This window comes from Mizuhopecten yessoensis, unplaced genomic scaffold (genome assembly GCF_002113885.1).
Source record: "Mizuhopecten yessoensis strain PY_sf001 unplaced genomic scaffold, ASM211388v2 scaffold3621, whole genome shotgun sequence".
Taxonomy (NCBI): domain Eukaryota; kingdom Metazoa; phylum Mollusca; class Bivalvia; order Pectinida; family Pectinidae; genus Mizuhopecten; species Mizuhopecten yessoensis.
In genome coordinates this window covers 683,027-701,762 of record NW_018405136.1, presented here as the reverse complement: position 1 = coordinate 701,762, position 18,736 = coordinate 683,027, and the positions used below count along the sequence as shown (strand labels likewise).

The following is an 18,736-nucleotide window of genomic DNA, read 5'->3' as shown; positions in this document are numbered from 1 at the left end:
CCTTCGGCTCAGGGTACATAAGGTCCTGACAGCGAACATGAGACCATGTACCCTGCCAAAGACCTGAATAACTAATAATATCCCTTAAGAATCCAGATGACGGCGTAGCATTATGACGTCACAATCAAAAGCCTGTCAAACGCCGTATGGCTGATTATGAGATCCTGTCGTCGTCGAATGACACACTAGATACATATAACAATTACTGCGCAACCTTCCCCTGCACATCTTGCATGGACATTTATCCTAAATGCGAGGTATACCTACGATATACCATCCTTTTTACTATTTCAAAATATGACCTTAGTTTGTGTAATCTATTATATTGGCGTTTTGCTATATGTAGCGTTTCGTTTGCATTATTTGGTTCATATTTTACACAAATTGTGTGAATATTATCTCACATACCTATACACGGTAGGCCCACAATCCCAAATAGGTAAAAAAAGAAGGAAAAAAAAGGAAATACATTGTTTTAATCTTGACAAGGAAATAAATACACAAACACTTTGTGTTAAAATGTGATGTAATATCTTCGCTGAAAGAATAATAATCGCCCTAAAGATCTCGACAAGTCACTTGTTTTACCACAAATGGTGGAAATTATAAGAAGACATTTTCTAACGCGATGTTCCCTAGCCATTTCTACATTTTATCAAGAACTATGTACTTATTTATTATCGTCTCTTATCTCAATGATGACTAAGAGAAGATACATTGTAGGTCAGTAAAAGATCCGCCTCACTTGATTAACTCCGTTATTTCCATAAAGAAGTTACAAAAACAGCCGAGGAAGTTAGTCTGCAAGGTAGTTTAGTTTTCAGAATATGATACTCTAGCAAAAGACTAACTCCCTTGATGACGACGTTATGTTAAAAAATGGTATTTCCATGCTGGTTAACGCATTCTTCAGCCTATTAACGCCCTGACGAAAATGGCCTAGCGTATCAGATTATAGAAAGGCGTATTCTTATATTATATTCCGTCTTGTTGATATCGACCATGAAACTTTAGCGCAGGCAATCTTGATACCGTAGTTGTCGTGACGAATTTTGTTGTTACGTTATAAAAAATGTTTCGTTATAATCAAACAGTGAAATAGTATTTCATATGAGATTAAAGTGAGTTTAGAAGGTTGAGAGTATTTTATTCGTGTCCACTCCGAATGATGTTCAAAGCGACAACCTGTATCGACGATGCTGTAATACTTTACAGCAATTACTGATGCTAAATAATTCCACAATGTTTATGTTTTCTTTTTTCATCTTTTATTTTAATTCAATTAACCAATTATGTTAAGCATAAAAAAATGCAATGTTGTTTTCTGTTTAATGACCCTACGGAAACACTGGTCACAATAATTCCCTTTTCAGGCATTGTACCGCATAGCCTAATTGGTATCCTTGTGACATCAACTTCATTTCCTGCAGGTGACAGACTTTTTCCCCTTCATATGAGTATTTGCCTTTTCTTGCTAACCAAACCTGCCAAGAATGGAATTTATTACCGATTGGTTCATGTTTTACGAATTGTAAACTATGAAATTGAAGTTTTGTGAGCCTTTAGAAATATTGACACATGACAAGTAGAACCCCCAATACACACACTCATTGGATCAGGTTATATAGAATTATAGCGAGACGGCGGTAGCCGAGTTGTTTAGGTGTATCGCATCTATAATCATTAGCCTTCACCACTGAGACGCAGGTTCGAGGCCTACGTAGGACAGATTCAAATGTACTTGTCGCAGGTCGGTATTTTCTCCAGGCACTCCAGTGTTCCTCCAAAACCAAAATCTAGCTCGTTCTTAAATGACCAACGGTGTTACATATAGTAGGTCGTAAAATACAACCAAACATAAGATGTTTAAATAAAATGTTGTACTAAACCATTGCCCAAGAAGCATACTTATCATCTACCTGGCGACTATGTCGACTAATTTTACATCAGCAACTTCCATAACACGTTCATGTTACTCATAAACGCAAAAGAGATACACAAACATGAACATTGTATAAAGCACCTATAACATGATCTTTGTTTCAGCAACTAAGTATTTTAAACTCCTCAAATGAGTTAATAAGACACTAAGTCTACAACAAACATGACTGTAGTGCTCTATGATGTTATGTACTGATAACTCAGTATTTGTTTTATCTTTATAACAGTAGGATGTCGTATCTACCGCCTTTACATGATGCAGCCACCATTGGTAATCTGCCAATGGTCCATAAGCTGGTCAGGTCCGGCCATAAGGTGGACAAGCAGTCCGGACAGGGCCGAACTCCATTGATGTGGGCGGTCCTTCGGGGTCATAGAAAGGTATATTGAAAAGCTGACTTAGCAAAAATATGTATTGAAAACATATGGTCTACTCGTTCGTAAGACGGCGTCATCCTGATCTGCTGAGACTGTTTCGGAGCGATAGGAACACTATTGATCCCTTATTTCCTTCTAACCATTTCCATTGAGCTAAGAAGCCTATTGCACAATTGTGCAAAGCGTATTGCTTTGTCCCAACGACGTGTTGTCACGCGAGAGATAAATGCAGTTTTGATGTAAACATTGTTGCCGATTCCCAATTATTGTACGTTAAATTTGAAAGTTCAGCATGACAGTCGTATTTCTCATCTCATTATCATGAACGTTCGCAGTTTTCATTAGATACCATAGAATCGTGTTTCGTAAATCGTATTCCTTGTTAAAAGATGGCTAAAATTGTATTCGTAAACGAACCTTGTAAATAAATTTAGAACCAACTGAAAATAAAAACATTTTTTTTTAATGTTGTCTTTTTGACCTACTCAATACATGACGTCACATCCATTGTCTTAATTGCGACATCAACAAATATGACGTCAATTCTACCGACTCAACTGCAACGTCAAAATACATGACGTCATGCTTATTGTAGTAGTTCTGACACTATCGCGGCTGTGACCTACAAGTTTGTACTAACGCAATAGGAAACGGATGTATCCGTCCTGATTTCTAATTATAAAATAAAGTTAAAAAGACGAATAAACAAATAATCCCATTAATTGAAGATCTTTAATGAATTGAATTAATCTAGTCTGTGCTTATTTCTGTCCATTACATAGAGGATCTTACATGAGTGTCCATGTCATATTGAATTTACATGCATTTAACGAGTATGATAAATTCAGTATGACATGGACACTCATGTAAGATAACATTTATCAAATAACATTCATAATTTGAGAAAAAAATATTCAAAACTTTGGGTTCTCAACTGATAAGATATAATCCACACCAAAGTACTCAGATCACTGTATTGTCGTTCTGCGCAGTGCAAAGAAATTCAAGGTTTGTGTTGTTGATAATGATCAGTTTTAAACGCAATGAAAATAATAATGATAACAAAATAAACTTTTCAAATTCTTTTAAAATGACAGTAAATGTATAAAGTGGAAAAGTAAATAGAATTAGTACCTTTAGTGGCCTAGGTATACCTGCCCATGGTTTCGGCAAATCGCAGCACCTTAAGATTTATTTACATATGTGTAGTACCATATTTATGACATGGCCGTATGACATGGTAAAATGGGTCAGATATGTGATAAACAAGGTTTCCCTTGGTTTTAGGTAGCACGATACCTGCTAAATGTAACACCACCGGAGTCCCTGTCACTTCTCGATGTTGGCGGTGATAACGTGCTACATTATATGGCTATAATGGGACGGGTGTGGTTTGACATCTGGGCCAACATCTGTAAGATGTGTCCGGATGCTTTACGTCGTAGCTCTAAAGTGGGACGACGACCCACCGACGTTATACGACGCTGGCGGAATAGGAGTGAGGATCACAAAAAACTTTGGCAATTCGTCTGTAAACAGGGTAAGTTTAATAAAGTTTAACGATAATAAAACTGAATAAAGTATACAAAAAAATGAGAAGATTTGTTCGGGATACATAACACAATGTGTTTTAAAGTTTTTGAACACAAGAAACTATATTTACATGTGCTCTGCATCCTTCCATTGCAATGAATTGAGAGGGCAACTGTTGTTGTGAGACTTTTACAGCATTTGCTATTGTAACGTCATCAATCGCCTTTATGACGTCATACATTTCATTGCTGTCAGACTTAATTTGCTGTCCAAAGAACTATTCGAAATAACTAAATAAAACGTACCTATTTCATCAAAATGTAAATATAAATAATGAACATTTTAGCATAACACATATTTCTATTGCTGACAAACTTACGTAAAGACCTGCCTGGCTTAATTAAGTTTTATCACCAATAACAATGTGTGTTATATGACCATAACAACATTTGCAAAAACATTCATTACTTAAATGATAATCTGAAACGCATGACTTTATTTATTGTACAAACAATTAAAATAAGTATTAAATCATTGAAGAATGAACACAAAAGTTAATAGATGGCGATAATCATTTTTCATACGACAATATTGAAAGACACATTAGATTGAAAATGAAAATAAACTCTTTTGTTGATCTAAAAATAAAAAAATGCGATATTTGTGTATACATATGCCTATGTAATAAACAGGATCTTAATTGTGTTCCATTAAAACACAATATAGAAACTAGCCTAGAAATTATCATAAAAATGAACTCATGAAACCACCTCTATACATTTTGTGAACAATTCTGAACAAAATAAAAGTTGTTTCGACTCACTAGATAATTAGGATTATTGATTTTTTTTAAATGCTCTAAATAATATCAAATATTATTTCGGTGTGCTAAGATTCCAATCACTTTGTTGTTGTTCAATGAAATTTGGAAAAAATCATCAAACAGATTGATGTTGTCATAAATATATATCGTACGACATGTATTTCTGTTTCGCCTTGCGATGTTTACAAGGTTTTAAAGGAAATTTTATTTCTGGGTGAAGATTTATTAACTTACCGTCAATATGTTGTCATCATGCATTAAGATGTCAATCTCTACAAAAATTATAAGATTGTGATACACGGATATTAAATTATTACTATTACATTAACAATAAAGCTAGGATCGACATAAATTGTCTGGTACCGACATACATATATGTATATTGCTTTTCCATTTCTAAGAAACTGACATTAATTATTTCATTTACTCGACTCAAGATTTGAGATTTTCTTTTTTAGAATACCAACGAGGAGTAGGTGAAAACGTTGAAGAAAAATCGAATATCACCATCACCTGTATTGGGCACGAAGGCGTAGGCAAGACATGTCTGGTCAAACAACTGTTAGAAGAACAGATACCACCTGGTGGTCCTGGATCCACAGATACGGCCAATCTGCTGACCAACCATCTGTTTGTGAACCAGAAGACGCGAAAACGAGAGAGAGTTAAAGATGGAAGAGAAATGGAGACTGGTAGACAACGTCTCCGACGGGTGATCCGGCGATACAGGGACAAGGTGGGGTAAGGTTCGCATACATGTTTCATGCTTAGATATCCAGTTTACATCAGGTTTGAGGCAAACGATGTACAGGAAGATCAACCTTGAACATCTTTATCCATTTTAAGGATTGGGAAAGGTAATACATTGAAATGAACTATTCTATACGTTGATTGAACATATACTTGTCTTGTCCAATCCTTATAATTTAATTCTAAAATTAGAAATTGAATGAAATAACAAAATTGTACAAAAAGTGCATCAAGTTTGTTTCCAAATAAATGTATTTTGATGAATGGCGCAATGATTTGATCCATAAAATGCCTTGTTTTAAATTCGCCGTGCCGGAATTCTAAATGACCCGGACATTTCAACAGACTCAATTCCATGTACTCTCTCAAATAATGACGCTAATAAGACCATGCGCAGTTCTTCGTCATGAACATTTCAGTTGTTCTAAAATCGGGTATACCCGATGTTCCAATGTCAAAATGCGTGGTTGCAGGCGATTATTCATGTGTGACAGGTGGTTACTTTTTTGGGGGAAAATAGAACTTTGGGTATGTCGTCATCAAAATATGTTACATTATTTCGGTCTATCACTTGATTGGCTTTAAACACAAACCAAATGATTAATTAATGAACTAAACGTATTAGGTAAATATGCTCTGGAGAGCGAAAGTAGGTATCCTGTAGGTCGAGGGAGAGAGATGACGATATTTGTAATTTGGCCCTAACCAGCCACCATAACAAACCGATAGCAGGTGCTACGTTTGTACAATTGTAAGAAAGGATATTTTTATGCTAAATATCTCTGTTTTTTATATTGCTGTGTTTTGGTTTGTTATGCTATACATGATTTAAGAATCCTTTTATTTATACAGCTAGCCTACTAGTATATTGATTCTCTTTAATAATTAATTTGGGAACGCAATATACACAAAAACACTAACTTGTATTACAGAGAGAATACTTCAGAAGAATCAGATGAGTCAGACGACATCAAGGCGAGTGTGTCAAAGGTCGATACGAGATCGTATAGTAAGTATGTGACGTCACTCTATCAATAACACCAGTCCAACGTGAACAGTGCATTCTCCTTTTAAAGCATCTTTGGCAGCATTTCAATTTATGAAAACTGCAGACATGGGGAATAGCCTAAGTATCTTATTAGCAGATAGCTGACCAAGCAATTGTGTTACAATCTAGGAGATATACCCGATATTTCAATTTCCCATTGGTTTGATTTGGCGTGCAATATAGGATGTTGTGTTCTGTTAATATATCATGCATCCTTCGAAGGCAATTTGAAATCAAAACTACCTGTGTTAAATCATTAGACACACCCTTCAGTTTACGACAGGTAAAATGATGACGGGGGCCACACGTGGTGCGTTAAACATTTGTCATTATGAGTACCCATATTTTTTAGTACCTGTATATTTTTAGCGGTAAATATTTTTCATGACTATGCCAACATTTACTTAATAGATGTACACTGCGGTTGTTTTTCAGGGAAAAGATTATAAGACTCTTTCATGCATAGGAGCCGAGGGTGTTGCTAAATTTGAAAACCTGGAATTTCTCTATCCTGCACCCTTGGGCATGAAAGAGTATTTACTTTCACTTTTAAACCACCAGAATAAGCTCAGAAACCATGAAAATGCGTTTGGACTGGCCACCATTTTGAAAATATCATTTTTTCCACTGAGCTTTTTAGACGAAAACGAATCAACCAGCCATATCTAGATATTAGCATATCTCATATTTGCAAACAATGTTTGCGCAGAAAAAAATAATTGCATCTTTCTAACGTGTACGGTAAATATATCGTGAAAGTTTTTTTTATTTCATCACGTCGCCTTTTCCGTATTGAGACATCGGAGAGTTTCAAATTCGTGACGTCACGTCATTGTTGAGCCATTGTGAGGTCACGTCACGTGAAATGGGGTGTAAGATAGAACTTGCCTACACCCCTTTCTTACCCTCGACAGCTCTATCTTACACACAGGGAAACGAGAGAAAAACCTTTCTTTACCTCTCTAAGGGGGAACAGCGCTGCATCACCGTAACCATATCAGTTTATAAAGCTCGTCATTGATGATTGCATCGGGTTCAACATACCAATTAGTTATGATTGTAGGAGAAAATGATGAAACATCTAAATAGGAAATTGTGGGAGACAAAATATGAATCACTCCTGTGTGATGCCGACAAATAAATCTTGCCCATGTTTTTAAGACTTCCATACGTAAATCAAAGAAGTTTGTTCATAAATGCAATATGGTCTCTCGCATGTTCTTGTTGGTACCTTGTTGCCTTTTCATGTTCACTTTGAGGTCCTGTATCGCCATACCATGCTGATATCGTTGAACATTGTGTAGTATTTCCCTCTTCTTTTTATTACAGCATTCACAGATGATCCGTCATCAACTCCAACCACCCCTCCTAGCCCTTTTCTTGAACTAGACGAAATGAGTCTTGAACCAGAACTAAAGGTAACAGATGATCAAATGGCTACCATGGAAACTGTGATGGATGTTGGCGATGTCGAGGAGGAGCAAACAGGATTTGTGACCATTTATGACTTTGGTGGCGAGAAAATTTTCTACAATACACACCATTGTCTTCTGTCGAGCGATATGATCTTCTTGCTAGTGTTTGATGTAGCGATGTGTTTGGATTCAGAAACAGAAGAGGAAGGTTTCGGTAAGTACACAAGCATCGTAATATTAATTGCGGTTTCAATCGACACCATAAATGACTGCGTTATTTGATCAGTACTACAGGAACAATAAAGTCACAATGTAATGCGTCAGTTACGAATCAACTTCCTTTGACATCGTATTGCTATTTCATGAACATAGTTGACTTGAATGTTTTGTTTGGATGTCAAGCAAACGCATCATACATCCTTCAGTGAGATAAATCTAAATTTGGAACCATAGCTGACAGAACCCGGATGTGTCAATCATTTGTTTGTTTCAATAAGCTACTAATGTGGAATACAAGTGTACACTTATATTAAATGTTATTCCACTGGAAGATAACGTCACAGATAGTAGCACGAGAACCGTAGTTCCACCAATAATGAAAAATAAAACATTGGTAATAACTTTACCCTAACTCTTTTATATACAGTTAGTATACAAGAAATAATCTAAAACCCATGAAAACCATCATAACATCTTGGTACCGATGTATGATTTGACAGATAGGCTACGCATCCGTCACCCGAGCTTGAATATTGTTATACTGGCTAAATACAACGAAACATATGCATCAAGTGTATAGTGATAACAGTGTAACAAGATACAGTTTACATATCGATCTTCAATATTTCTACGTTTGTAGAGAGAATACAGTTTTGGTTGCGGTCCATTGCCACCTATGCTATTGACAAAACCGAAAGTGAACTAGGAACGCCGCCGATTATTTTGATTGGCTCCCATATGGATCTTGTTGCAGGGACTGTAAGTATATCATATTTGCTTAAACAGTCGAACATACTCTCAATGACACAAACTGTCAAGATAAAAAAAGAAAAAAACATAAACAAATTAAATGATAAAATCAATAAAATTAACCAAACAAATATTACACGTACAGCATATTCTTGCACGTTCGTTCATTCCATTCTAAAGGGTTGGTGCTCTACTGTCAAAAAATTAAAATAACAATCAGATTCTTTAACACAAACTGCCCTTGAATATTTCTCCTATTTTGTACTTACAATTAACACAGGAACAAAGTACACCTGGTGTACGTGTGCTCTATCGAAACGTCATAAACTGCAACATCAGTTGCTTTTGTACCGGACTAACGGTCTTTGTTGTGTTCGTCTTGTTCCGAATACAGCTATGTCCGTGATGTATGTCGAATATTGAATTGAATGGCAAATGTATCAATATAGTTTAAAAAGTTACGACTTAGTGAATACTATTGACTATACTTAATGAGCGTCAGCATTGTCTCGATGTGAAAAAATATTCTGTTTCCTTGTGATAATTGAATATTAACATTTTTTAAATATGATTAATACATAGTTTCGTCGTCACTTACCCGGTTCTGAAATTGAGAACGTGGAATTACTTAGGTTTGTCTTAGATTTACACCACAAGTGTCTTTGATGCAACAGAAGACACCCACACCTCCACGACACATGGCCGTATTCACCTTCTTCGTAAACTTATTTTTTTCTTTACAATTATCATATTTTGCGCACGCTTCATCAATTTTGTTTTCGAATTAGAGTTTGCTTATAGTGCTGTATTATCATACTTTTTTAAATGTAGGACGAGGAAAAGGACACAAAATTCGGCGAAGTCCTGGAGAAGCTTTATGACAAACCAGCCATTAGAGAAATAATGGAACATCACGTTCAGGATATGTATCACATAGACAACATGCACGACTCGTGCCAGAACGAGGCTCTGTACCAAGAACTGTGGGACAAAATCGTGGATGTGGCACATTTACAATCTCAGTGGAAAGCCCTTGTCCCAGCCAGATGGCTCGCGCTTGAGCAGGAGCTGTTCAAAAAGAAGGACCAGGATGTAAATGTGCTCACGTATCAAGAACTTGTGGCCATCAACAGCGCGTTGGTCGTGCCTCTCCCCACAGAGGATCTCAAACCCTTTCTGTTGTAAGTAAATTGAAATTACACTTTCACAGTATATGTGTTGATTGTCTCCCTTCTTTTTGAGATTTTTTTTATTTTTTTTTATTCGATTTTTTATGAACGTTTGGATATTTAAATGGAGGAAAAAACTTATTATACTTACTTGAAACAAGAAATAATATTCCTAGCATTTGAATAGTTTTAAGAAATGAGCAGTAAGGAAACATACTGAAAGCAACGTTTGCTAACATATATGTACCATTTTAATATTACTTACATGTAGGACTCATTAGTTATATTAGAGACCAGAAGAATAAACAATGACATCTAATATAATCCGAAACAAAGGAAAAAATACAGAAACAGGGAAAAGGTGTCTTCAGCACCCTTATAGACGTTACAGATTTAAATTATTTGAGTAAAACTTATACTTCATTATTAAACGAATATCTTGAAGAAACAATACCGGATTAAATTCCAGGCAAAAGAATATACAGCGTTCTCTTATATTCGTGTATATTCTAATAGTCAAATCAGCTGTAGCAAGGACTATATTTAAATGTGACGTCATTTATTGTTTTGCATAATGACGTCATGTGTGTCATATAGCTTTTCACACTATAAATCCGATGTATTTCAAATAAATGCAACTCTTTCCTTATTAAAAATATCTAACTATAACTATCCTGTTGTAAATCAAATCTCACTTTGGAATAATATAAATATCAAGCCCTACGGCTAAATGCAAAGCTCGGGGTCATCGGATTACACGTATGAAACATGTGAAAATCATCATAATGGTATATTTTACTGATGCTTTTTATTGTAGACACCTACATCTCTCTGGGTCTATCCTGTCATACGGTCTTGAAGGATCTACACCCGTAGTCATGTTAAAACCCCAATGGATGATAGATGCTTTCAAACACATTATCACAGCTCCAAAATTTAAGAAGGGACTATCACCAAAGGAAAAACTACAATGGAAAGACTATGAAAAGACCGGAAAATTGTCATTTGCATTTTTGAAAGCCTTATGGTCGAAGGATCCCTCCTGTGGGTTTCTTGAAAAATACGAGATTCTTTGTTGTGTTATGGAGTGCCTTGGTTTGATCTCTAAGCCGTTGCCCGAGGACCTGAAAAAAGATGTGACATTTTATCTAGTCCCCTGTATGCTGCAGACGTCCGACCCGAACGCAATACTGCCCGTACTCTCTGACCAAAACATTGTCATGACTCCCGTTCTTTGTATCGAGTTTGACAACCCCTTCATCCCGCAGGCCATATGGGACAAAACCATTGCTGCTTGTATGGTCCGCTTTCAGCCATTGAACGAGCCGGGGTACGATGGGTCACAGTTTTTACAATGTGGCTTTGTTTGTTTGTCCGTCGATCACAAATGGAATATGATTCTGAACTGTCATGATAACGTCATGAAAGTGATCATGTTCACGACAGAGAAAGAAAAAGGCCTCGTTCGTAAGGCGGGTGCTGGAGTGCAGTTACAGAAAGTGTTAGATTATCTACTGAACAGGATTCTTCAAATGAACCAACAAAGTCATTTGGGGTTTGACTATTTCCTACACACCGACTTCCGGTTCACTCAGGACGAGAGACGAGTGCGGGCAAATGACCTGATGCTGGAGCCCTCTATGAAATGTTATGATTCGGACGGGACAAAATGGCTTGAGCGGAAGGACTACGAAGTCTGGTTTGAAGAACCGGATGTGGTAAGAAACAATGCTCAAGACAGGAAAGATGAAGATGAACAAAAAAAAAAAAAATAAGGACAAAAATAAAGTACATGATTTGGAAAACCAGCTTTGTTGCGAAAAACTTTTCAACTGCTTGGCGTACTTCATCGTTAAAGAATAAATAAATGAATAAATAAATAAATAAATAAAATGAACAAAAGCTACAATAGAAAGGAAAATAAGGACAAAATGAAAATGAAAAGTTACTTTGGATTAAGATATTTATGTTCTTTCCGAAGACTAAATTGTATTTTGTTATTTCAAACTTGCATTTTTAATAACTATAGGGGGCGAGGTAAGGTCATATGATACTGACTACATGTTGTTTTTATTTCCTATTAGGAACACAGTATTTCTGATCTTGGTAAGTAACTCTTCATTTTATGAATAGTTTAAAAAAATGTTAAACTATTTATATGTTATTATTGATATCATGCTTATTTATAAAATGTAGCACGAGTTAAAAAACAGTTTATTCCGTATTGTCTGTTTCAATATAATTTTATTCATTTCAAGGTTACTTTAAATGCTTCCTGAACTTTTAATATGAAACGTAAAACGAGCAAATGATTCAATCATATACATATGTTTTTCTTTGTTAGAGTATAGTGTTTATCAATTATAAAGTAAAACTTGATATCTTGTACATTGCTTTTGAACGAAATGTGACCTGGACAAATAGCTCAATATATCGTATATATCAAAAGAAGAAGTTTCTTGTGATAAATACAATTTTTGTGTCTTGTAGATAAAACTTCGCCGGCTGGTATTCCGGACCGAAAACCCACAGTACGGGAGATTGGAAGAATTTCCAAGTACATCGACGGGTCCTTCCAAATGTTTTTCATGGTGCTTGGCTGTCCAAGTCAACTAATTGACCAGACACTCATGGAGTATCGATACCTCTCCTTCCGGTCAATCGTCACGCGCATCTTAATCGCGTTATGTAACAGATGCCCGGATATCCGGTTCCCCCAAATCTACGCCGCCATGAAAGCTCACGGGATGGACGGAGAATGTTTACTTAAAGCTGTAGATCAGAGTGAATATCAATATGACCATGTGAAAGGTATTATATATGACACATACAGCACCATACAATACATATAGAAACATACAATTCATATAGAAACATACAATACATATAGGAACATACAATTCATATAGAAACATACAATAGATATAGGAACATACAATTCATATAGAAACATACAATACATATAGAAACATAAAATACATATAGAAACATACAATGCATATAGAAACATACAATACATGTAGAAACCTGCAATACATACAGAAACATACAATACATATAGAAACATACAATACATATATAAACATACAATATATTTAGAAATTTACAATACATATAGAAACATACAATACATATAGAAACAAACAATACATATAGAAACAAACAATACATCTAGAAACATACAATACGTAAATAACCATACAATACATATAGAAACACACAATATATATAGAAACACACAATACATATAGAAATATAAAATACATATAGAAACAAACAATACATATAGAAACATACAATACATATAGAAACATACAATACATATAGAAACATACAATACATAAATAACCATACAATACATATAGAAACACACAATACATATAGAAATATAAAATACATATAGAAACAAACAATACATATAGAAACATAAAATACATATAGAAACAAACAATACATATAGAAACAAACAATACATATAGAAACATATAATACATAAATAACCATACAATACATATAGAAACATAAAATACATATAGAAACATACAATCGTATAGAAACAATAATACATATAGAAACAAACAATACATATAGAAACATACAATACATAAATAACCATACAATACATATAGAAACACACAATATATATAGAAACACACAATACATATAGAAACATAAAATACATATAGAAACAAACGATACATATAGAAACAAACAATACATATGGAAACATACAATACATATAGGAACATACAATTCATATAGAAACATACAATACATATAGGAACATACAATTCATATAGAAACATACAATACATACAGAAACATACAATACATATAGGAACATACACTTCATATAGAAACATACAATACATATAGAAACATACAATACATATAGAAACATAAAATACATATAGAAACATACAATACATATAGAAACATAAAATACATACAGACACATAAAATACATATAGAAACAAACAATACATATAGAAACATACAATACATATATAACAATACAATACATATAGAAACATACAATATATTTAGAAACATACAATACGTATAGAAACATACAATACATATAGAAACATAAAATACATACAGAAACATACAATACATATAGAAACATAAAATAAATACAGACACATAAAATACATATAGAAACAAACAATACATATAGAAACAAACAATACATATAGAAACTTACAATACATATAGGAACATACAATACATATAGAAACATAAAATACATACAGACACATAAAATACATATAGAAACAAACAATACATATAGAAACTTACAATACATATAGGAACATACAATACATATAGAAACATAAAATACATACAGACACATAAAATACATATAGAAACAAACAATACATATAGAAACAAACAATACATATAGAAACTTACAATACATATAGGAACATACAATACATATAGAAACATAAAATACATATATAAACATACAATACATATAGAAACATACAATACATATTGAAACATACAATACATATATAACAATACAATACATATAGAAACATACAATACATATATAACAATACAATACATATAGAAACATACAATACATATATAACAATACAATACATATAGAAACATACAATACATATTGAAACATACAATACATATATAACAATACAATACATATAGAAACATACAATATATTTAGAAACATACAATACGTATAGAAACATACAATACATATAGAAACATAAAATAAATACAGACACATAAAATACATATAGAAACAAACAATACATATAGAAACAAACAATACATATAGAAACTTACAATACATATAGGAACATACAATACATATAGAAACATAAAATACATACAGACACATAAAATACATATAGAAACAAACAATACATATAGAAACAAACAATACATATAGAAACATACAATACATATATAACAATACAATACATATAGAAACATACAATATATTTAGAAACATACAATACGTATAGAAACATACAATACATATAGAAACATACAGTACATATAGAAACATACAATACATATAGAAACATAAAATACATATAGAAATATACAATACATGTAGAAACATGCAATACATATAGAAACATACAGTACATATAGAAACATAAAATACATATAGAAATATACAATACATGTAGAAACATGCAATACATATAGAAACATACAATACATATAGATATAGGAACATACAATTCATATAGAAACATACAATTCATATAGGAACATACAATTCATATAGAAACATACAATTCATATAGGAACATACAATTCATATAGAAACATACAATTCATATAGGAACATACAATTCATATAGAAACATACAATTCATATAGGAACATACAATTCATATAGAAACATACAATACATACAAAAACATACAATACATATAGGAACATACAATTCATATAGAAACATACAATTCATATAGGAACATACAATTCATATAGAAACATACAATACATATAGAAACATACAATACGTATAGAAACATAAAATACATACAGAAACATAAAATGCATATAGAAACAAACAATACATACAGAAACATAAAATACATATAGAAACATACAATGCATATAGAAACACACAATACATATAGAAACATACAATACATATAGGAACATACAATACATATATAAACATACAATATATTTAGAAATATACAATACATATAGAAACAAACAAGACATATAGAAACAAACAAGACATATAGAAACAAACAAGACATATAGAAACAAACAATACATATGGAAACAAACAATGCATATAAAACCATACAATACATATAGAATACATACAGAAACATAAAATGCATATACAAACAAACAATACATACAGAAACATACAATACACATAGAAACATACAATACATATAGAAACAAACAATGTATAGAAACATACAATACATATAGAAACAAACAATGCATATAAAAACATACAATACATATAGAAACATACAATACATATAGAAACATACAATAGATATAGAAACATACAGTACATATAGAAACATATATTATAGAACATACAATATATATAGATAATTACAATTGTGGGGTCGCATAAGGTTTTACTATCTGCTTCGTATGTACAGTGTTCAAACGATTAGTGCACGTTGTTTGCACCAAGTACGAAAGCAAAAAAAAATGGCCGATTTCTGTTCTCGCTAATCTGGGCACACGATGAATGATGTGCAATAGCGATCGGATTAACGTAAATATGGAGATAGTTTTGAAATAATTCAAATTATACCGATCACAAATAAATACCTTTTATTCATTATTTCATATAAACCTCTGATTTTTTTCGTTTCATAAAATCCATCCTCGATATCCAGGGATTACGTTCACTTTTGCTCTCTGCACCCCTGCACTATATCATAGCAAAATTGAAAGCTCAGTGTGCGCTACCTTGTTGATGAGACAAGAAGACTAGTGCGATCCTTTGATGTACTTCAAAAGAATTTCGCGGTCACGTAACGGTAAAAATGGACAGGCTTTGAAGTCGGACGTCTCTCCTTTGTAATCTTCAAAGAGCAGGTCTCAGCCTAGCGATTGGTCAGTTTTTATTACCTGAGACCAATCAAACAACTATGTTCGTGGCTTCAATTTTGCTATGACATGTTCCAGGGGTGTAGAGAGGAAAGTGAGCGTAACCCCTGGATATCGAGGATGCATAAGATCTAACTACTATCTGCACAAAAGCGCACATTTATGCAAACACCAGCACACAAAAGAGCGAACGAATGCTACGGAAGTGAGCGCGTAATTTCTATTCCGTGGTGCGGTCTTTACTGATTTTTAAGGTATAATGCTTAAAACACAAGCAAATTCAATATTTATACGAGATGATGCACGTGATGAAAGTTAAGATACAATTTCCATTCGCTATGATAAATGTACAGTATCTTATGAATAACGCGGTCGGCTATTTACATCATGGTTACCAAACAGTAGCGTTTGTTTTTTATTACTAAATTTACATAAAAAATATTTCATTGTCTGGTGAATCATATAATAAAATTTCGACTCATTTTCATTTGAAAATTAGGAATGTCCTAACAATTACCGTTAACATACATTCATCTGCGCGTTTGTGTGACATATATCTTTCACGATATAAGGTGGCAGACTTCGTAGGTTGGTGTTTTAGTCCCCGATATTATGTAACCTTGATAGCCTCACGCACTTGCTTAGAGTAAAGGGATGTTTCATAATATGCACATGTTAGTCATTATTTAATTTAAAATGAACCAGCGATGCTCTAAATTTGAAAATTCATAAAAAAGAATTTTTCAACATTAATTTAGACCAATATGGAATTTAAACGTTTTGGCCCTTATCATAACCAATGAGTCCTATAAGTACAAAACAGCTGTGTAATGCCGTGTAATTCATATTTGAAATACTGTACCTATTTCATTTTTTAAAAGGTAATTCACCTCTGTGTGTGTGACGTTCTTTTTTCATAAAACACGGGTCTTGAGAACTATACATATTTGAGATGTTCCTGCTGTACCCTGTACATATATAACGACACTGATTTTTGTATTTAAGGACTAGATGTCCCCGAGGAGCTATTAGAAACCTGTCCCACACAAGAAGACATACCAACCATCGTCGCCTACATTGGAAAGTCGTATTTTAATCTCTTTATTGAGCTTGGCTTTGACCCGACGACTTTGGACCAATTCGATCTAAATTGTACGAGTAACGACATCAAAGAAAAACTTGCCGCCATGACGACATTGTGGATCCAGAACGAGGACTTCCGGCCGACTTTGAAACAGCTTCTTCTGTGCATGCACGAATGTGACATGGACTGTCTTTCCCTGGCTGACAAACTGATGGATACTTGTAAAGACAAGTAAGCACCTGATAGACAAAACGTGTTTGGGTGGAAAGTGTTGTTGAGAACAATGTAAACAACAGTGAATGTGTTAATATTTACCACAGAACGGCGTTGCAACTTAATAGGCTGCAGAAGTCACGGTACACGTGCTAACGCCACCATTATTATGACGTTGTTATTGTAACGATAGATACCGGTGACCATCCATGGACGATGATTTGCCTATTCACTGATCATGCATACACGATATTTACACTAATTGTAACTTAAAGCAGAATTTGTATAGCCATGTTTTTAATTTCTATGATATCAAGATACTTAAAAGGAATACTGATAATTACTGAAATTGTTTTGATAAGATATTTACAGACTAGAGTCGAAATGAGGTACACACTTTTGCGAGGTAATCAATCATGATGCACTAGTTGTGGTATTTATATATACTGTACGCACTTACTGTATACAACAACGCACTTCAATGTTTAAATGTCTAAACATGTGTATTACCGTTACACGGCTATCAAACATTTGTATAAAATAGTTAACCAAGAACTATTGCACGCGAATGTTTTGCTGCTGGGAACTGTTAGTGTTCGGGCTTTTCCATATTGCTTTTCCGTCTTTGCGTATTGCAGAGTTATCTTCTCTTGGGGGCAGGTATTGATTGTTACGTAATTGGTCTGTGTGAGAAAATTACGTCGTTTTCTCAAAATTTGATGACGTTACTCTCACAAACAAGTGACGTAACAATCAATACCTGCTCCCAAGAACTCTGTTATACGCAAAGACGGAATTGTATATCAATCCTTACATTATTCAAGTTCTTAC

The 18,736-nt window shown here is 33.7% G+C and overlaps 1 protein-coding gene across 1 annotated transcript in view; it reads left to right on the top strand.

The window, feature by feature from the left end:
* LOC110447801 overlaps positions 1 to 18,582 on the top strand; it is a 20,752-nt gene extending 2,170 nt beyond the window's left edge. Inside the window, exons 2-12 of the mRNA XM_021493732.1 lie at positions 2,169 to 2,322; positions 3,607 to 3,859; positions 5,134 to 5,416; positions 6,358 to 6,434; positions 7,803 to 8,102; positions 8,748 to 8,866; positions 9,689 to 10,038; positions 10,844 to 11,744; positions 12,111 to 12,132; positions 12,517 to 12,837; positions 17,614 to 18,582. Of these exons, the coding sequence (XP_021349407.1) occupies positions 2,173 to 2,322; positions 3,607 to 3,859; positions 5,134 to 5,416; positions 6,358 to 6,434; positions 7,803 to 8,102; positions 8,748 to 8,866; positions 9,689 to 10,038; positions 10,844 to 11,744; positions 12,111 to 12,132; positions 12,517 to 12,837; positions 17,614 to 17,927 (3,090 nt within the window). The 5' untranslated portion in view covers positions 2,169 to 2,172 and the 3' untranslated portion in view covers positions 17,928 to 18,582. The remainder of the gene's footprint in view (positions 1 to 2,168; positions 2,323 to 3,606; positions 3,860 to 5,133; positions 5,417 to 6,357; positions 6,435 to 7,802; positions 8,103 to 8,747; positions 8,867 to 9,688; positions 10,039 to 10,843; positions 11,745 to 12,110; positions 12,133 to 12,516; positions 12,838 to 17,613) is intronic.
* Positions 18,583 to 18,736: the final 154 nt, after the last annotated feature.